The 16773-nt window shown below is 36.6% G+C and overlaps 4 protein-coding genes across 5 annotated transcripts; 2 read left to right on the top strand and 2 right to left on the bottom strand.

The window, feature by feature from the left end:
* The first annotated feature begins 3794 nt into the window (after positions 1-3794).
* Keap1 (kelch like ECH associated protein 1) lies at positions 3795-8180 on the top strand. The gene is made up of 8 exons (XM_014351245.2): positions 3795-4101; positions 4906-5205; positions 5344-5508; positions 5600-5795; positions 5878-6355; positions 6433-6681; positions 6762-7060; positions 7145-8180. Exons 2-8 carry the CDS (start codon positions 4921-4923, stop codon positions 7333-7335), a joined length of 1863 nt encoding a protein of 620 aa, XP_014206731.2. The 5' UTR covers positions 3795-4101; positions 4906-4920; the 3' UTR covers positions 7336-8180.
* Positions 8181-9012: 832 nt separating this feature from the next.
* On the top strand, positions 9013-10610 carry LOC106638219 (uncharacterized). 2 transcript variants are annotated; one of them, XM_023392782.2, is made up of 3 exons: positions 9013-9222; positions 9414-9578; positions 9654-10610. In XM_023392782.2, the coding sequence occupies exons 1-3, from the start codon at positions 9139-9141 to the stop codon at positions 10083-10085; spliced, it is 681 nt and encodes a 226-aa protein (XP_023248550.2). In that variant the 5' UTR covers positions 9013-9138; the 3' UTR covers positions 10086-10610. The 2 variants fall into 2 exon arrangements, with proteins under 2 accessions (XP_023248550.2, XP_014206777.2); XM_014351291.3 differs by having other exon boundaries at positions 9414-10610.
* A 117-nt stretch (positions 10611-10727) lies between these two features.
* Positions 10728-13092, bottom strand: LOC106638155 (glucose dehydrogenase [FAD, quinone]). Its single transcript, XM_014351208.2, has 10 exons — positions 13016-13092; positions 12609-12920; positions 12401-12535; positions 12198-12313; positions 11998-12130; positions 11898-11932; positions 11507-11818; positions 11257-11434; positions 10987-11191; positions 10728-10926 (listed from the first exon to the last, which is right to left on the bottom strand). The coding sequence occupies exons 1-10, from the start codon at positions 13038-13040 to the stop codon at positions 10728-10730; spliced, it is 1650 nt and encodes a 549-aa protein (XP_014206694.2). The 5' UTR covers positions 13041-13092.
* Positions 13093-13971: 879 nt separating this feature from the next.
* LOC106638156 (uncharacterized) lies at positions 13972-15210 on the bottom strand. The gene is made up of 3 exons (XM_014351209.2): positions 15092-15210; positions 14764-14862; positions 13972-14178 (listed from the first exon to the last, which is right to left on the bottom strand). The coding sequence occupies exons 1-3, from the start codon at positions 15140-15142 to the stop codon at positions 13972-13974; spliced, it is 357 nt and encodes a 118-aa protein (XP_014206695.2). The 5' UTR covers positions 15143-15210.
* Positions 15211-16773: the final 1563 nt, after the last annotated feature.

The raw sequence follows: 16773 nt of genomic DNA, 5'->3' as shown, positions 1-16773 counted from the left end.
ACGAATGACTCGGCAATGTTTCAATTATGAAATTTTGTTCTTTTTTAACGAAACAAAAATATCTTTATTCAATGTACGGCGTCTCACGAGTGCAATAATCTCGGAAGCGATCAGCTGGTCTTGCTGATTATGATTTTCTAAGTAATGAACTCGAGATATTTTTAAGTAAGACCTTACACTAACAGTTCACCCGATAAACATCAGGCAAACGGAAAAAAAAAAAAAACGCTGCCAATTATTTAGCGTGTAACTTTCTCAAACTCTTATCACTATCATCTAATACTCATACGGGCTTTTACTTGTATATATATTGCTATTTATTGAAAGTCTTTATTGCTACTTTAAAAATTTAGTCCAAGCATTTGTGACGAGAAAAAAAAAGTTTCAACTATACGTAAATCTAGATGATTTTTAGTAAGATTTTACGTAATTTCAAGGTGTCAGTTTTTTTTATTCAAACGATAAATAATTCAACTCAACGGAGTAAGGATCTCACGACCGAAAGTCCATACTGTGATGTCTGTTCGTAAACCAATTAAAAAAAAAAAAAAAAAAAACGAGAGAAACAAAACAGCGCGACAAACCGATCGCCACGTTGTTATCACTGTACATTGGGGAAGGTTGTTGTAAAATCTGCTTTGTGGGGATAGAAAAAGATATGATTGCTCACAACATTTTCGAGCGACTACTCTCAAAGCACTCAGATAGTTGAGTACTTTTCTCTCTTTCTATTAGTGATAGGGTCCAGAAAAAGAAAAAAAATACTATCTCCGAGAGTAGCCGCTCAAGTCAAGTAGTCAAGTTGTTGGATGAGTATCGGCAGGCAAGCAGCTGGCAAACACATGCTCGAAACCCACGTAAGTAAGTAGACAGAGACGCGGGCCGCAGCGAGGAGGAGAAGAAGAGACGTTTTGTGCAAGTCATCGTTGAGCTGATATACAGATGATGATTTTGGAGAGTACCAAGTCCGGGTTGTATGTTTATTTGGAGAGAGCGAAAGGTAGATAGTCGAGAATTTGGAACATGTACACATAATAAGGGGTACATTTGTGCCCTTATTAAGGAGGCTCCGAGTTACGATTGTACAAATTAATGAAGGTAGCAAGTTGTATAAACAGGTACTATATTTCCCGTGAAAAAAGCGTTATCCGCTTGTATATAACGATTTATAGGACATTACGAATTAGGATATTTTTTTTTAATTTGTAAGAAGTGAGAAATTAAATTTTTGCACTCAAAACACGATCGTGACATTTTTTTAACTTTGAACGACCAAAGCCAATTTCTCTGAACCATATAATTACGACCGCCAGGATCCGAGGGTATCCTAGATAAAAGTGTAAAACATAAAAGCATTTTATTTACTTGCCTGTGGGGCAAAAGTAATCGCTTCCTCTTCCTCTCCGCTGGGTCACGTAAAAATATATACAGCACCACGGGAGCAAGCAAAGGAGCCTTAAATCTCACGGTTTTTACCCTCGGCTTTGTCTTAGTTGATAATACACATGAGATATCAGACATACTTTACTTTTGCTCCCTAGGTGTGTAATAAGTATATACCTACTATTTTTTGAGATTTAGAATTTTTTTTCATTTGTCTAAAAGTTACAGATAAAAACTTCTATTGAAAGAGTTTGTCTTTCAAGGTATTCTTCAATTAAAAAATCATAAAGATAATTTAAATACAAAATATAAAAAAAAATAATAATATTAACGCTGGTATATTTGCGTCTATAGATTTAAAAAAATTATGACTTGAAATTTTTTTCTCATTTTGTAATAGTCGAATGGATTTTCATAAGAAATTAAGCTACGAGCGTAATCTTTATTTATGTGTATAAGTACCAGGTTGCCACCACATTGCTTGTGTATGTTTTATCAGAATCACTCGTGCGCCAAAAAAAAAAAAAAAAAAAAAAAAAAGAGTCACCGCACTTGGTCGTTTCGAAGAGTAAACGAGTGTCGAGTCATCAAATAATTAAATTAAATACAGCGACACATTTTTACTGTGCAATAACAACAACAACTACACGAGTACCGCGCGCAGTTTATTACCAAGAGTGCGGTAAATAAATTTACATGCCCGGCTGTCAAATTAACTCGGTTCTCAGGGCTTTTTGGCGAGATATGCATACGTCCCGCGTGTCAACTCATGGAAATCGCGCGCACGCCAAATTAATCGCTGTAATCTCGAGAGAGAGAGAGAGAGAGAGAGAGAGTTATTTAATTACCTGTGAGAAATTAAATAAATACCGGGTTACAATAAAATTGAAATTTCATCGGGGACTAGAGAGTGAAATTATTTCTGCTTTTTCTTTTTTCAAATATAACATAGCGAAGAGATCGGAATAATTTTTTTTTGTCCACGTGACTCGAGCACCGTTTCGCGTCAATTTTATCGATTGTACATCGTTGCAATGGAGATGGCGAAAAGAAAAAAAATTTATCATATTTATATTTGATTGCGTAACAAATGAAGAAAAAGTAAAGTATGGCGCAAAGATCGTAGACTTTTAGCGTATAGATTACATGTATACCTACAACGAGAGATAACGCGGGTACAAAACAAACACCAAGTATAGTTGGGGAAGTGACTCAGAACCATTGCGTCTCTCGCGTGACTCGTGGAAATAAAAAGCAGCAAGAACCAAGTTAAGGATTCCCTTTTTTTTTTTTTTTTTTTTTTTTCTCCAACTCCGTACGTAATACGTGAGTATCTCGTATATTATCGTAGATAAAAAAATTTGCGCTGTATGGGGGATTACAGGTACGTGACGCGCGAGTGATCCGATGAGAAAATGTGTCAAGCGCGTGAAACAAAAATAGTACTGCACACCAAGGAGGAAGACGAGAGAGAAACTTTGTAACGGTTATAACGACCTTTGGATTGCGTAACCAAACGCTCTTTGATGCCGGGAGCGAGAAAAACGAGATTGCGCGTTTAATTAATTTGATGCGATGACTCTGCACAAAACGTCCCGCCGGAGTAGCTTGCGAGAGAGCTGCTCTTTAAGCGATACAAAGAAAAAAAAAAAAAAAAAAAGGAAAAAAAAGTACGCGTGTCACACGGGTTCTCGAACGTGTATTACACACTCGTGCGTTTGAATAAATCGCCGTGAATTTATATCGTCCCCCGCCGAACATTTGAAATGCTAATTCGCCGAGGGGCTAATTTGTCGGGAGACACATCGGCGCGTCACCTGTAACTGTCGTGTAATTTACGCGATGACCGATTTTTCTTTTCCTCGGAGGAAACGCGTCGGTACATCATCGCCGATTGATCGGAAGATCACGGAGAAACAGGAAGAAAAAAAAAAAAAGTTTCGCGAAAACAGTATGCACTGCGCGATATCTCGAGATCGGTATAATGGAACACGTGATGAGAGAGAAACAACGCCCGCACAGCGGGAGAACCGGAGAAAGCGATTAGGAGCGCGTGTGTCTATATATATATGCTATCGAAGACTTCTATGACGGTGATAACAATAATAATAATGACGATGATGATGCGAGGAAAACCCGCTACGTCACGACGCGCGGCCACAGCGAGCAATAAAGCGCGGCTGATCGCTACGCGACAAATTTGTCGGCAGTCGCGCACCTACCTCCGACCGACAAGTGTTTTTGTACTATCCAAGTACTTGACAGAAATATCGGGGATTGAATTTAGGAGAATGTGATGATGAAACGAAACTGCAACGTCTTGGTCCGTCACGTGTGTTATCATATGATGTATAGGTGTGAGGCAAAGTGGTTTGTTGTACCATACACATGGCACCTACACCTATCGTGAAGTTTTGCTGATGTGTATAACTTTTTTGTGCTCGTGTTTTCCTGTGCCTATCGATGGGTTAACACATAGCATCAGAAGTAATAACTTGCATCCGTACACGAACGAGGAGGAAAAGCTTTTCGTTAACATGTCGATGATGCTTGTGTCTGGTTATCGTTTTCGCAGCAAAACGTAAGCCCTGCACGACGCGGGGCCGGGGGTGCAGACTGTTTTCGGAGCATTGCAATTCCTAGGAGATCGTCAAATCAAGGAGAATTGGGGTGCGTGGGACTGCGAACTCCTGCTGAACGTCAACAGTGGATATTGAGGTTAGGATACGCGCGATTTTGACAGATACTGGTGTGGGCAGACGACCGAGTATTTCGATGATGACTGCTCCGATTTTTCTTTTTCTTGGAAAAAAACAAACTCATTTTTTACGTATATAGGGTATTTATTACATGGATCTTGATGCTTTTTGGTGCTTTGTTGCTCGTTTACCGGGAATGTGTGTGTATTGAACAGCTGATCCATGGACAACATGATGTAATATGCAATTGAAAATATAAAAGTGCATATACATCAGGTATACGTGATGCATGTATATGTACACGGGATTGTTTACAAATAGTAGCAGAAGAATTATCTTGATTTCTCTCTTGGTTAATAACATGCATGTGGAGCATTGCACTTTGTTGAAAAGAAACAGAAAAAAATTAACATTGAAATTAGAGCAGCCGATTGGGGAGTGTAAATTTTCTGCTGCGTCAAACAGCGCGTGTTTGCGGAAAAATATTTGTCAAAGATTGCGAGAGCCGGTTAATAAACTTTTCGATTCACGATGAGTCGGCTGTGTGTGTGTTTTTGCCGTTTCGGTCGGCTTTGCGGCTTTTTTTTTTTTTTTTTTTTCAGCCTCATCTCTCGGCCTTGGATTAAAAAGCGTTTTGTCATCGAGCACTCGACTTTTGTAACATTATACAGATGTTTTGACACTGCGTAATAACGTACACACTTATTTTTGTTTGTCACGATTTTTTTTTTTTTTTTTTTTTTTTTTTTTTTATTTGTTCTTTGTTTCATCTGATTGGATGTAAAAATTAATTAATTTTTTTTCTTATCACTGTCGATGTCAGCAGGTCAATAATTTCATGGACGAAAGCAATGACTCCTCGGTCGAGCAAAATGACCTGCAAGAGGCATTTTCCAGCTACGCAACCGGCTCACTGTTTGACCCCGGGGACGAAAGGGACAGGGCCGAGAAGAGCGACTTGGGTGACATGACCTTTCACATAGGCAGCTACTTAAACGGCTGCATGAAGATGCTCCACATAATGCGCAGCCACCACATGCTCACCGACATCGTCCTCGAGGTCGGCTCGGAGCTATTTCACGCGCACAAAGTTATCCTCGCGGCCGCCAGTCCATACTTTAAGGTAATAATCACTGCCACTTGAATGCAGAATCAGTTGCAATGTGTTTTTTTTTTTTCCCCCAAATTCAACTCGTTTATATGCGTTTTATATTCATATATTCTGATGAAGGTCTTTTAAAGGGTTATTAATTTTTTATAGGCCATGTTGACAGGGGGATTGAAAGAGTGCGAGATGAACAGGATAAAGCTGCAGGGAGTGTGTCCGACTGCCATGGCCAAGTTGGTCAACTTCATGTACACGGGGAAAATCAGAATCACCGAGGTGACCGTGTGCTCGCTTTTGCCTGCCGCGACGATGTTCCAGGTACGACAATAACAACAATCCTGTATACCGGTATTCTTGAATGTCCTTCACATTGTGAAAGTAACAAAGTGCTCCCGAATGTCGCACGCAGGTGTCAAATGTTGTAGAGGCTTGCTGCACTTTTCTAGAAAAACAGCTCGATCCAACGAACGCCATTGGTATAGCGAATTTTGCCGAGCAGCATGGCTGCTGCGACCTCTACCACAGAGCCAATCAGTTCATCGTCCAGCACTTTAGCCAAATTTGCCAGGAAGAAGAATTCCTGCAGCTGTCGGCGATGCAGCTAGGTGAGCGCTCGATACATTTCATCCTCTTTGCCCTTGACGATACACTACTGTATTATGACCGCCTATTAAAAACCATACGCAGTTTCCCTCGTACGAAAAGACGAGCTGAACGTCCAGGAAGAGCGAGAGGTCTACAACGCCGTCCTCAAGTGGGTCAAGTACAACGAAGAGTCGCGGAGGCCCAAGATGGAGCCGATTCTACACGCGGTACGCTGCCAGTACCTGACGCCGAGTTTTCTCAGTGAGCAGATGAACAACTGTGACGTCCTGAAAAAGGTGCCAGCTTGCAGGGAATACCTTGCCAAGATATTCAAGGACCTGACGCTGCACAAGAGGCCCGTGGTCAAGGAGCGGACACCCAACACGCCCAGAATCATCTACATAGCCGGGGGATTTTTCAACAGCTCCATCGACAGGATGGAGGGCTTCAACGTCGACGACAAGACCTGGACAGAGTGCGCCAAGCTTCTGGTTCCGAGGTCTGGACTGGGCGGGGCTTTTCTCAAGGGCATGTTTTACGCAGTAGGCGGCAGGAATAACAGTCCCGGCAGTCGAGTCGGGTATGTGCCATAGAAATCATTGTTGTCGTCGAACGGTGAGTGGTACTGTGAAATAATGAAACTATTTTGATAAACAGATACGACAGCGACTGGGTGGATCGGTACAATCCCGTGACGGACCAATGGAGGCCCTGTAGTCCACTGTCGGTACCGAGAAACCGATGCGGCGTCGCCGTCATGGACGGTCTGCTCTACGCGGTAGGGGGCTGCAACGGCCAGGTCTTTCACTCGAGCGTCGAGTGCTACGACCCCGACCAGGACACTTGGACGTACATCAAGCCAATGCACAAAAAGAGGCTGGGTGTCGTTGTCGCGGTGGTCAATAGGTGCGTTTAAGCAACGCTGAATATTTTCAAAGTTGGTCGTGCCGGTTTGGTAATAAAATCCACGTTAACATCTTTTGCAGACTAATGTACGCGATGGGCGGGTACGATGGCATCGAAAGACTGAACAGCGTGGAGTGCTATCATCCGGAGAACGACGAATGGAGCGTCGTTTCGCCGATGCTGAATAGCCGCTCTGGATCAGCGGCTGTGAGTGTTGGCCAGTACATCTACGTGATCGGAGGCTTCAGCGGGGAAAAGCAGCTCGAGTCTGTGGAGCGCTACGACACGGAAAACGACCTCTGGGAGTACGTGAGCCCCCTGCCGACCGCCAGAAGTGCCTTAAGCGTTACCGTCGTCGATGGGAAAATATATGCCATGGGTATAACGAGCACATTTGCAAACTTGATATTTTTTTTATTTTTCATTTGATCGCCTTGTTCAATCAAAGTAATTGATTCTGCAGGTGGATTCGATGGATCAAAGTTCTGCACGATCGTGGAAATTTACAACCCGGCGACTGACTTATGGGAAGAGGGTGAACCCATGACCCTGCCCAGATCTGGCCACGCCAGCGCGATCACGCAGTGCATGCCGTGCGCCATAAGCTGCGATCACTGGGATCACAATATTAATTTGCAAAAGGCGCCATCGTGACGTTAGTTGGTGACTCGACAATGGTGGTGAAAAATTTCGTGACAGTGCTAAAGTGCAACTGCAGTGTTGTGATCTAGAAAATAATCCAAGAGCAGTGTGTTTGAGAGAATAAATTGGCCTTCCAGATACTTAGTCCTTTGAAAGCTTTGAACCAAGTTCTACTACTATTTCTCGTGTCCATTTTTTACTGCACAATTTTTTTTTTTTTTTACAATAAGGAAGCAAAAATTTCTATTTTTCAATCAGTTTTGTCCTTATTTTTATAAGCTTAAAGTGATCGCTAACAAATTTTTTAAATTGAATTGTTCAAGGTGATTTGATGCACTTGTATTTAGAGAATTTCGAAAATTCGTCTTAGGCTATTTCAAGATTGCTTACATTAGGCATTTTTCTTGAATAGTCACATAGCAGATTTTGTAAAGATATTTAATCGATCATAAAAATTTGTTGCCGATGCACACTTTTATTACCTTGAATGTTTTTTATACTATTTGTATAAAGTTATTTATTTTACATTTTGTCCGAACAATTGTTCCGTGATTTGTAGATTTAAAGTGTATTTAATAATTATGTGTACTATGTCGATAAGACACATAGACTTTCCATTAAATGTAACAATATTTGTATTATAGTAACATACATGTTTATAATTATATGACAAGAAAATTTTGTAAAACATTGATCGTAATTAATTATAAGCCAGTTTTAGTTACAAAAGAAAGTAGAATAATTATGTAATAACTAAGAAAATCGTCCAGAAAAATTTTTTATAAAAAAAAAATGAAAAATAAAACTGGCGTTTTACTCTATTTTATTATCATATAAAAATCTATTAGGATCTTTGATTCAAGCACAATTTCACATACAGATTCATAGAAAATGGTTGAGTTTTTACGAATTTTTTATGATCAACTGTCTTTCGAGTAACTAAACAATATTCTTTTCAAAAGTGTAATTTTTCAGATTAGAATTTGACGGATATCAGTGTAACCAGAAAAACTACTACAGTTAACATTCATACTAATAACAATTAGGTAAATTCTCTATCAAAGGAGACAAAGAGATTTTTGGTATGTTTACTATTTCATTGCATAATTAAGATTATGGAAAAATGAGCATGATCAACATAACCCACGGCATCAACAAACAATTAACAAAGATTTTGTACTACACACATTCAAACAAATGTTGTACATTTACCTCGCAAACTGGCGCATTTCAAAGCGTCAACTTCCACAGACGATCTTGATGGATTCAAAAGCTTTTATCGTTAACAAAAACAACATTTTTAATGGTAAACTTAAATCTTCTAAGTAGGTACTGACTGTTGACATTAATGCTTTTTCGAAAATCTTGTCAACATCCAAATCGAGAAACGGTGCGTTCCGTAAGCACTGGCCGTTTAATCTAAGATCTATAAGTATTTAGATAATGTGTGGATAACTTATTAGTGTGAGAGAGATAACATGTCATTCTTTTCCCCTTCCACTTAAATGTCATCTACTGTAGATGATCTACAGGATACCGGGATTAATCATCATGGCGTCGATAGTATCGAAGTTGAGTCGAATCAAAATTAATTGATATCTCGAATTTTCGTCTTCGACTTTCGTGTATATACTATAGGTATTTAGGTATAGGTGTAGTTGGGTACAGAAAAAAAAAAGACCACACCGATTGTTTTTTTGATAATCTGATACTTCGTTTGTTGTTTTGTAACTTATAAGTGGCTAACCTTATATCCACGTAATTACGTGGATTTGGTGCGAATAGACACAGCGAAATTAAAATTAAGTAATAAAGATGGACGAAGACGTCCGCACTATTTGGTGCGGTAATCTCAGTGAGAAGGTCTCCGAGGAGATCCTGTACGAGCTGTTCATCCAGGTAACCTTAAACTTTATTTACACTTTATTTTATCACTATCCGGCACAATAGTTGCTTGGTTTATTGTATTTCCTTTACAGATAGTATATTAAACTCTATAACAAGTCTACTGCACGAAATTTGATTAGCTTAATATTGAAATTCAAAACTTTTGTGAAAATATGCATTTACTTGATGTCTTTCTGATTAAGGGTGGTCCTGTGCAAAAAATTTCCATTCCAAAAGATCGTGATGGTAAGCAAAAGAATTTTGGCTTTGTGACGTATAAGCACGAAGTATCTGTTCCGTATGCCCTGGATTTGTTTGACGGTACAGCACTTTTCAATAGGGTACTGAACATGAAATCAAGGAACAATGTTTATGAAAATTCTCAGTACCAGCAGCAGCAACAACAGCAAATACTGCATATACAACAGCATCAACAGCAACAGCAATTACTACACATGCAACAGCAGCAGCAATTACTGCAAATGCAACAGCAGCAGCGTACTCCAAAGTATGACAACAGGCATCAAAACGTTCAAAATCAGTTGCAGCTTGGGCAGCAAATTTTATTGGGTTCAATGAATCCACTTTCCTTTGCTCAAAACAACATGTACATGGTGCCAGGTTCCATGTCGTATCCTAGTCAAAACTCCACTTACTTGCCAGGCCAAATGAATCAACGTGTGGACTCTGATAATAAGAGTAATAATGGAAGCAGTAGATACAACAGCAGAAGTCATCCCTACAGAGATCAGTACAATGACAGGAACGATAAGCATCACGAAAGTCACAACAAAAGTATCCGGGATCAGAAATCTTATAAACACGCATCGTCACACAGATCGAATCGACATGATAACAGAAGAAAACGTCGATAGAAAAATAATCTTCCACTCAAAGTAAGATTCAACTACAAGTTCTGTTTAACAAGGTAAACTTTGATGAAAGTTCGTTAAAAATCACTTTGAGATATTTGTCAATGCTATACATGATTCATTGGATGATTTATGTAACTGTTGAAAAATAAAAAGTTTTTTATTAGAAATCGTTTCATAATGCTCAAGTACTGCTTCAAGAATATAAATTTTAATCAAAGTTTTCCTTTTGTATATACACTGATGAACATTTAACAAAATACTGTATTTTGAAATCTCTATTTTTGCATTTGAAAATTGAATTAGTACTTTGATTTTGCTACATTATTTCAAGCATAACTTTTTTTACACCTGAAAATAGTTTTATTCATTTTATTTATTGAAAAAAAATTTAATGAAAATATATGCATGAATTCGCGGCTTTTGATATTTATCTCCATTAAAAAAGTCACGGTTAACCTTGAAAAGTAATAGCTTGCAATAACCTTACGATTTGAAGTTATAATATCTTTAGAAACAGAAATTCGAAACCAATTTTTTGTAATTCTAATATATTTTTAAAAAAAATAAAAAATATTTGAAATATATACAAATGTACATTATTTTACAATCTCTTGAATACTAGTCATCGCAAACTAGTTAGTGTTAATAGCAAGTATTTGTTAAAAGAAAAACATCATTTCGGTAACATTGTTGTACCTTACTATTGCAATTTTTCAAACTCTCTGTAAGTAATCTAGAAGCCTTCTCAGCAAGCATTACTGTTGGACCGTGAATGTTTCCACTTGGTAACCGTGGAAAGACTGATGCATCAACAACAAATAAATTTTTTGTCTTGTAGACTCTGCAATGTTAATCATATTTTTTTAAATGATTTTTAAACATGTACTTCTTCACTTTATACCTAAATCTCGAATCAACAACATCCCCAATCTTGCACGTTCCTGCTGGATGATACGTGCTTAATGTCATATGTTGAACATAGCATTTCCAGTACTCTAATGAGTCAAAGTTTATATGTTCACAGCCAGGAAGTGGTTTTCTGTATAACTGTGCATTGTATTTTTTCATAACTTTTGTTTCTACTAAAGTTTTAACGAATTGTATTCCTAAAAAAAATAGAGTAGATAGAATACCTTCTTTAAATGATTGTATACATAGTTTCAATTTCTACCTTCTACTAGTGTCAGTATATCTTTTTCATGTGATAAATATTTTGGATCTATCATTGGTGGGTCGAATGGATTCGAACTAGTTAATTTTATCTCTCCAGTGCTTTTTGGATGCAATAATACGGGGGCGATTGTTATTGCTGTACTGTAAGCCAAGGGTATAAAATATTCTTTCAAAACCTTAAAAGTGTTACATTATATACATTTAAAATTGATTGCTTCAAAATATTCTATGCAAATTTGAAAACTAACTTTATCAGAAACCCCCAGATTCTTCCCTAGTAGTATTCCATTATCCTGTGATATACCAACTGAAAGAGCTATTATTTGCAAATCTGGTATTGATTGTTTGTTCTTCATTAATGTACTATGTAATGTACCAATGACACCTACTCCAGAAGTAGTCCATGGACCTTTCCCATAGAAATAGTAGTCTAGGAATGAGAGAGGATTTAAAATATCAGCCACACCCATGGCTGTAGTGTTCACGATTACTAAATCTAATCCAGTTATTATATGATCCATTAAGTGTTGACCAACTGGTAAATCTGCTATAGTTTTTATCTGTTGACGAATGTAGCAAGTAATAAGGTGATTCAAGAAATTTACATGGATACAATGTATGTTGAATACATAAGCTTACATTGTGTTCTTTTAAATGTTCTTTGGGCCCAACACCTAAAAGCAGAAACAGTTTGAAAAGTTTAAATAATTTAGACAGTTTAAATAGTTTTAATAGTTACCTGAAAGCATTAATAGCTTTGGTGTACCTATAGCCCCAGCACTTAAAACTACTCCTTTTTTAGCAAAAGCCTTATAAGTATTGTATCCTTTCAAAAACTCTATTCCTATTGCTTTATTTGATTTAAAGATTATCTGAAATTCGTGAAGCTTTCATTTACTGTAAAAAAATTCAATAAAACTTTTCTACGATTCAAGGTACCTTTTTGACAAATGAGTTTGTCAAAATTTTCAGTCTTTTACTTGAATTTTGGTAAAGTATTCTATCAGTACTCCAACGTTCTCCGTTTTTCGTTGTTAACGGGGCCTTCATAAAACCTACAATATCAGACTCATCCAAGATCTTTTGTTTTTTTTGTTTTTTGTTTTTTTTTTGTAACAATAGTGTATTAAAATTTTTAATACCAGTAGATGATGAGTCATTGGGATTTTTCAAACTGTATGACAACTCCACAATGCCGTTTAGTATTGCATCAGATATTCTTGAAGACCAGTTGTCATAATTAATGTACAAAGATCCTCCATTTTCAACAACTGGTTCTATAATTATATAATAATGAAAAAATGTGACTTATTTAAAAACCTTTTACCCAATTCACGTAACTCTGTTTACCTTGAAGATTATCCATCCAAGAATCATAATCATTTGGGTGTCCTGTACTGTATATCATGTAATTGAGCCTGCTGGAGCCTCCCAAAATTTTTCCCGATGACCACACACTTTGATTATTATCCAAGCCCTTGCAGGCATTTTTTTGAGGAACTGTCAAGTACCTCCAGTCATAGGGACTGTTCAACAGTATTGGTGCGATGATTGGAATGTTAAAAAAAAAAGCCGGAGCACCTCCAGCTTCGACAAGCAATGTTTTTTCTCCAGCACTAGACAGTTTTGCAGCTAGAACAGATCCTGCACTTCCTGCTCCAACTGCATAAGTATTAATTTATTGTAAAACAGTATAATCATCCAAAGAAAGGTGTTAAATATTGCTGACAGCATGCACGTGTAATTTAAATAATTACCAATAATATAATCAAATCTGGACATGTTTTCATAATCGCAAAACAATACGTCGTAATAAAAACTAATTAAATATGATACTTTTACGTAGTTGATGAAGAAAGTTACGGCTATGCCGTATAACACATAATTGAAATATTTAGTCCACATTTTTTTTTTTTTTTTCTTTTCAATAAAAAATTTTAAAAACTTGAACACAAATAAACCAAAATATCATCTCGACTGTAGGTTAGAACGCCAGTAAACAAAATTAACGGTAGGGTAGATTTCTTCTTGAAATTTTTTTTAGAAATCTCCAGCAGATGTCTCAACTTTCGGTCGAACAATGTAAAGTGGTGTAAATTATGAATAATATGGTCAGATTATTAATTTTTGTATCAGAGTGCAAATAAATGATATCTTGAGTGCTTCGCATACGGTTAAAATTTTTTTCATTTTTTTTTCAGTATTCTACAGATTGCATGTATAAGAGTATGATAGTGAAAACCGTGTGTTAAGTAAAAGAAAAAAAAATTAACAAAAAATTTTTTTTTTTTTAAATTAGCTTTAAATATGCTCTATTAGCTTCTTTACATTTGCTCTCCAGTTGGAAAATCATACGAAGCATTCATGATGAAACTGTCATTGCAAATTTTTTTTTTATAGAAACTAAGCGTTATGAAGACCTGTTTCGCGTATATGGGAGTATATGGGATAATCCAAACAAAAATTTTTTTTGTATTCCAGACTTCTGATTGAAAAATGTAAGAAAATTGTTTTTGTATACCTGAAGTTATTTATTTACATTTTAACAGCTCGAGTTACGCATTAATTACAACTACATTGAAAAGCACAAAAACATTGTAGAAAGAAAGTTCATTTATTGCCATTAAATGAAATTACACAGCATAAAAATATCATTAAACATAAACAATTCCTTGTTACACAGTAAGAGACTCGTAAAAAAAAAAAAATGCATCTAATAACGCTGTGCACAATACTTTGCCTTCCTCAAGATCTCGTCAGCTCTGGCCGAAGCTTTTACCACCTCAGCTTTGGCGCAAGCTATTCCCTCAGCTTCGCTGGTCGAGGCATCGACGCAGTTCCAGATTCCAATTCTGGCAGCTTCTGTCATGCTCCGAAGATCCGAGTTTGCCTTTTTTGAGCAATTTGTCTTGCCAATTTTCTGCAGACATGATCAATGTGTATTTTTTCTTTTACATCGAAAAATTTTTATGTACAGATGGAAACAATGGTTTTATTGCACGACCTCCAGTTTGATTTGGCAATTTTTTTTTTTTACTACCCCGGACAAAGATATTGTAAAAAAACTGGTGAAACAAAAAACACGAAACAAACTGACAAATACATTGGTTTTACTTTTATTTTATCATAACTTGAAGCTCAAAGCAAACTTATAATAATATTTTATCAAGAAGTAATAGACACTTTCTGCTCAACGGGAGCTTAAATTCTAGCGCTTTTGATTGCTTCTTCGGCAATTCTTTTAATTTTACTCGGAGCCAAGATTCGTGCAAAAGATCAAAGCTACGATTTCCTTGAAAAATATGAGAGTTGATTCCTCAGATAAAATTGATAAAGAGAGCGACTATACACACAAGATGTATGTGCATGTTTTCAGAGCCTAATCGATGCGCTACATGCAAATAATACCTTACGATATTTCCACACACGTAATATTCGTATACTTTTACGCACTACATACGATTGTCAAAAGTGTAAAAATGGAATATGATCGAGTATCGCTTACCCGGATGTAACCGAAGGTCCTATCGGAAATCGCAGAAACGCTACTCCAGTGACTCAACTTTGTCCTGTACTGCCAATCTGGTGTCACTGCTGTGGTGTTCTGTTATCAGTACAACTTATATAAATACATTTATTATGGAAACCAATGATTTATTATTCCTTATTCATTTGACCAATTCAAGTTATTACTTTGACCTATATCTCTATAGTCGGAGTAAGACAGCGATGCGATAATCATGTGGATATGACTCAAGGTCGAGAAATTAATTGTAAAAAAAATATTAATGTATATGTATGATATTTAATGTAAGACTAAGGAAAAAATTCACCTGGACAACGCAAATGACGGCGAGTAGTACAGCGAGAGCGAAAATCCTCATGGTTGCTGTTTCCAGAAAATATTATTCAGTACTGAGGATGAGAGGGACTCTATGCTCTGTAATAAGGAAGGTCGATCCGACGCCTGATGTTGCACTGGCACACGTGTGCGTACGTATTATAAATCCAAAGTCATTTAAACGACTACATGTATAGCCGAGCGTAAAAAAAAACATAATTCATTTTAATTATCCACTTTTTCATTCTTCACCCGTATTGCGTAACCGAACAAGAGTCATTATGCGCGCGTTTAATCTTGAATTTCCGATCGATTTAATTACGATCGAATCTATGGAAAAAACATATATTTTCAGATAAATTTGTGCCGCGGAGCTCGAAATGAGCGCGCTCTATTCTTTTATAAACAGATTGTTATCCACACCTTTAACAAAAGTCAGTTACAACAAAGAAGCACAAGTACTGAAATTCCTAGCGACTACAGCCGGTACAAACGAAACTCTCATAGATATTTTAATTGAAAAAATACACAAAAAGCTAATATTAAAACGTTTCCATCTAAATTTTCCAAAAGATAGGAAATTTTATTTACTTGATCACGTTCCTATAGTTTCCGAGAAAATAAGTGATCTTTTGAAAAAATACAAAATGAATACAATACTCAAAAAGAAAAAAGAAAAAAATCAGCGCTTTGGAAAAAAGCTGAGCATATCAAATTAATTGCTCAGAATGTAATGCTATTGAGACGCCCTCTTTTGGAACGTAAATATCAATTTATAAATAATAACAACACAAAAGGCTTCAGTGATCATTGTAATTTAAAAGCACATCTTTTAGGTGAACATATAATATCAAACTACTGCATTGTATACCGATGAGTTTTAAATTAAACATTTCATCAACAATAGAAGTAGCAAAGAAACGAAAAAAAATTTTATTACAACTTTTCCTAATCACCGATAGTAGAAAATGTTTAGTAAATAATATTACTTAATATCCGCCTTTAAGTTTAAAACTTTGTACATAAATCAATGTGTATACGTTATATGCGTGCACACAAACGTATTGTAGTTGCGTTATGTGTGTACATTTAAATTAACGGTACCTTTGTTAAATTTTATAGTCAGTTTTTTTTTAACAATGGCCTAACTGTTAGGTTATCATTATTAATAAAACAACCGCGAAACTGCAAAACGTTGTAATTATTATTAATAACACATTGAATTACGATTGTTAACAGGTCACATCAGAGTTTTATCGGTATCCGTTCGGATTGGTGCCGATATACAATACGATTCATACCTGATTTATAAATATAATTTTATCGACGTCAATAATAATCTCTCAAATTACAAGGGGGAAAAAAAATTAAGTACCACTCGCAAGTAAAGACTTACGTAATCGGAGTGTATCTCTTCACGTGTTTCAATCTCCAGTGTACAAGACACGCATGGTTGCATTCTTTTTTTATCGTTTCAAACGAAACAGCCTCGATACATTTTATAAAGATAAAAAAATGAAGATACGTTTTGTTTCTTTCTCTTTCAAAGGAGATCGATGAATAATGATACACGGAAAACAAGAAGATGCACCGATCTCATTGGCAAACAGTGGGTTTTCCTTGGCATTTTCACGCAGTTTTGCCCATTATATGGACACGAAGAGCCGGTGAAAA

This window comes from Copidosoma floridanum, unplaced genomic scaffold (genome assembly GCF_036245765.1).
Source record: "Copidosoma floridanum isolate Cflo_tuat_1 unplaced genomic scaffold, Cflo_Japanese_pri ptg000014l, whole genome shotgun sequence".
NCBI lineage: Eukaryota > Metazoa > Arthropoda > Insecta > Hymenoptera > Encyrtidae > Copidosoma > Copidosoma floridanum.
Note: the sequence above shows the minus strand (reverse complement) of the source record. Positions and strands in the feature narration are given on the sequence as shown.

What these genes read in the sequence shown, in the direction of transcription:
- LOC106638219 (XM_014351291.3), top strand. Translation starts at nt 9,139, where the DNA reads ATGGACGAAGACGTCCGCACTATTTGGTGCGGTAATCTCAGTGAGAAG. An exon ending in TGTACGAGCTGTTCATCCAG is followed by an intron (nt 9,223 to 9,413) that starts GTAACCTTAAAC and finishes TTTCTGATTAAG; the next exon opens with GGTGGTCCTGTGCAAAAAAT.
- LOC106638156 (XM_014351209.2), bottom strand. Translation starts at nt 15,142, where the DNA reads ATGAGGATTTTCGCTCTCGCTGTACTACTCGCCGTCATTTGCGTTGTC. An exon ending in CCGTCATTTGCGTTGTCCAG is followed by an intron (nt 14,863 to 15,091) that starts GTGAATTTTTTC and finishes TACTGATAACAG; the next exon opens with AACACCACAGCAGTGACACC. An exon ending in GGACCTTCGGTTACATCCGG is followed by an intron (nt 14,179 to 14,763) that starts GTAAGCGATACT and finishes TCATGTCTGCAG; the next exon opens with AAAATTGGCAAGACAAATTG.
- Keap1 (XM_014351245.2), top strand. Translation starts at nt 4,921, where the DNA reads ATGGACGAAAGCAATGACTCCTCGGTCGAGCAAAATGACCTGCAAGAG. An exon ending in CCGCCAGTCCATACTTTAAG is followed by an intron (nt 5,206 to 5,343) that starts GTAATAATCACT and finishes AATTTTTTATAG; the next exon opens with GCCATGTTGACAGGGGGATT. An exon ending in CTGCCGCGACGATGTTCCAG is followed by an intron (nt 5,509 to 5,599) that starts GTACGACAATAA and finishes TGTCGCACGCAG; the next exon opens with GTGTCAAATGTTGTAGAGGC.
- LOC106638155 (XM_014351208.2), bottom strand. Translation starts at nt 13,040, where the DNA reads ATGTCCAGATTTGATTATATTATTG. An exon ending in TATACTGACACTAGTAGAAG is followed by an intron (nt 11,192 to 11,256) that starts GTAGAAATTGAA and finishes TATTTTTTTTAG; the next exon opens with GAATACAATTCGTTAAAACT. An exon ending in GTTGTTGATTCGAGATTTAG is followed by an intron (nt 10,927 to 10,986) that starts GTATAAAGTGAA and finishes TTAACATTGCAG; the next exon opens with AGTCTACAAGACAAAAAATT.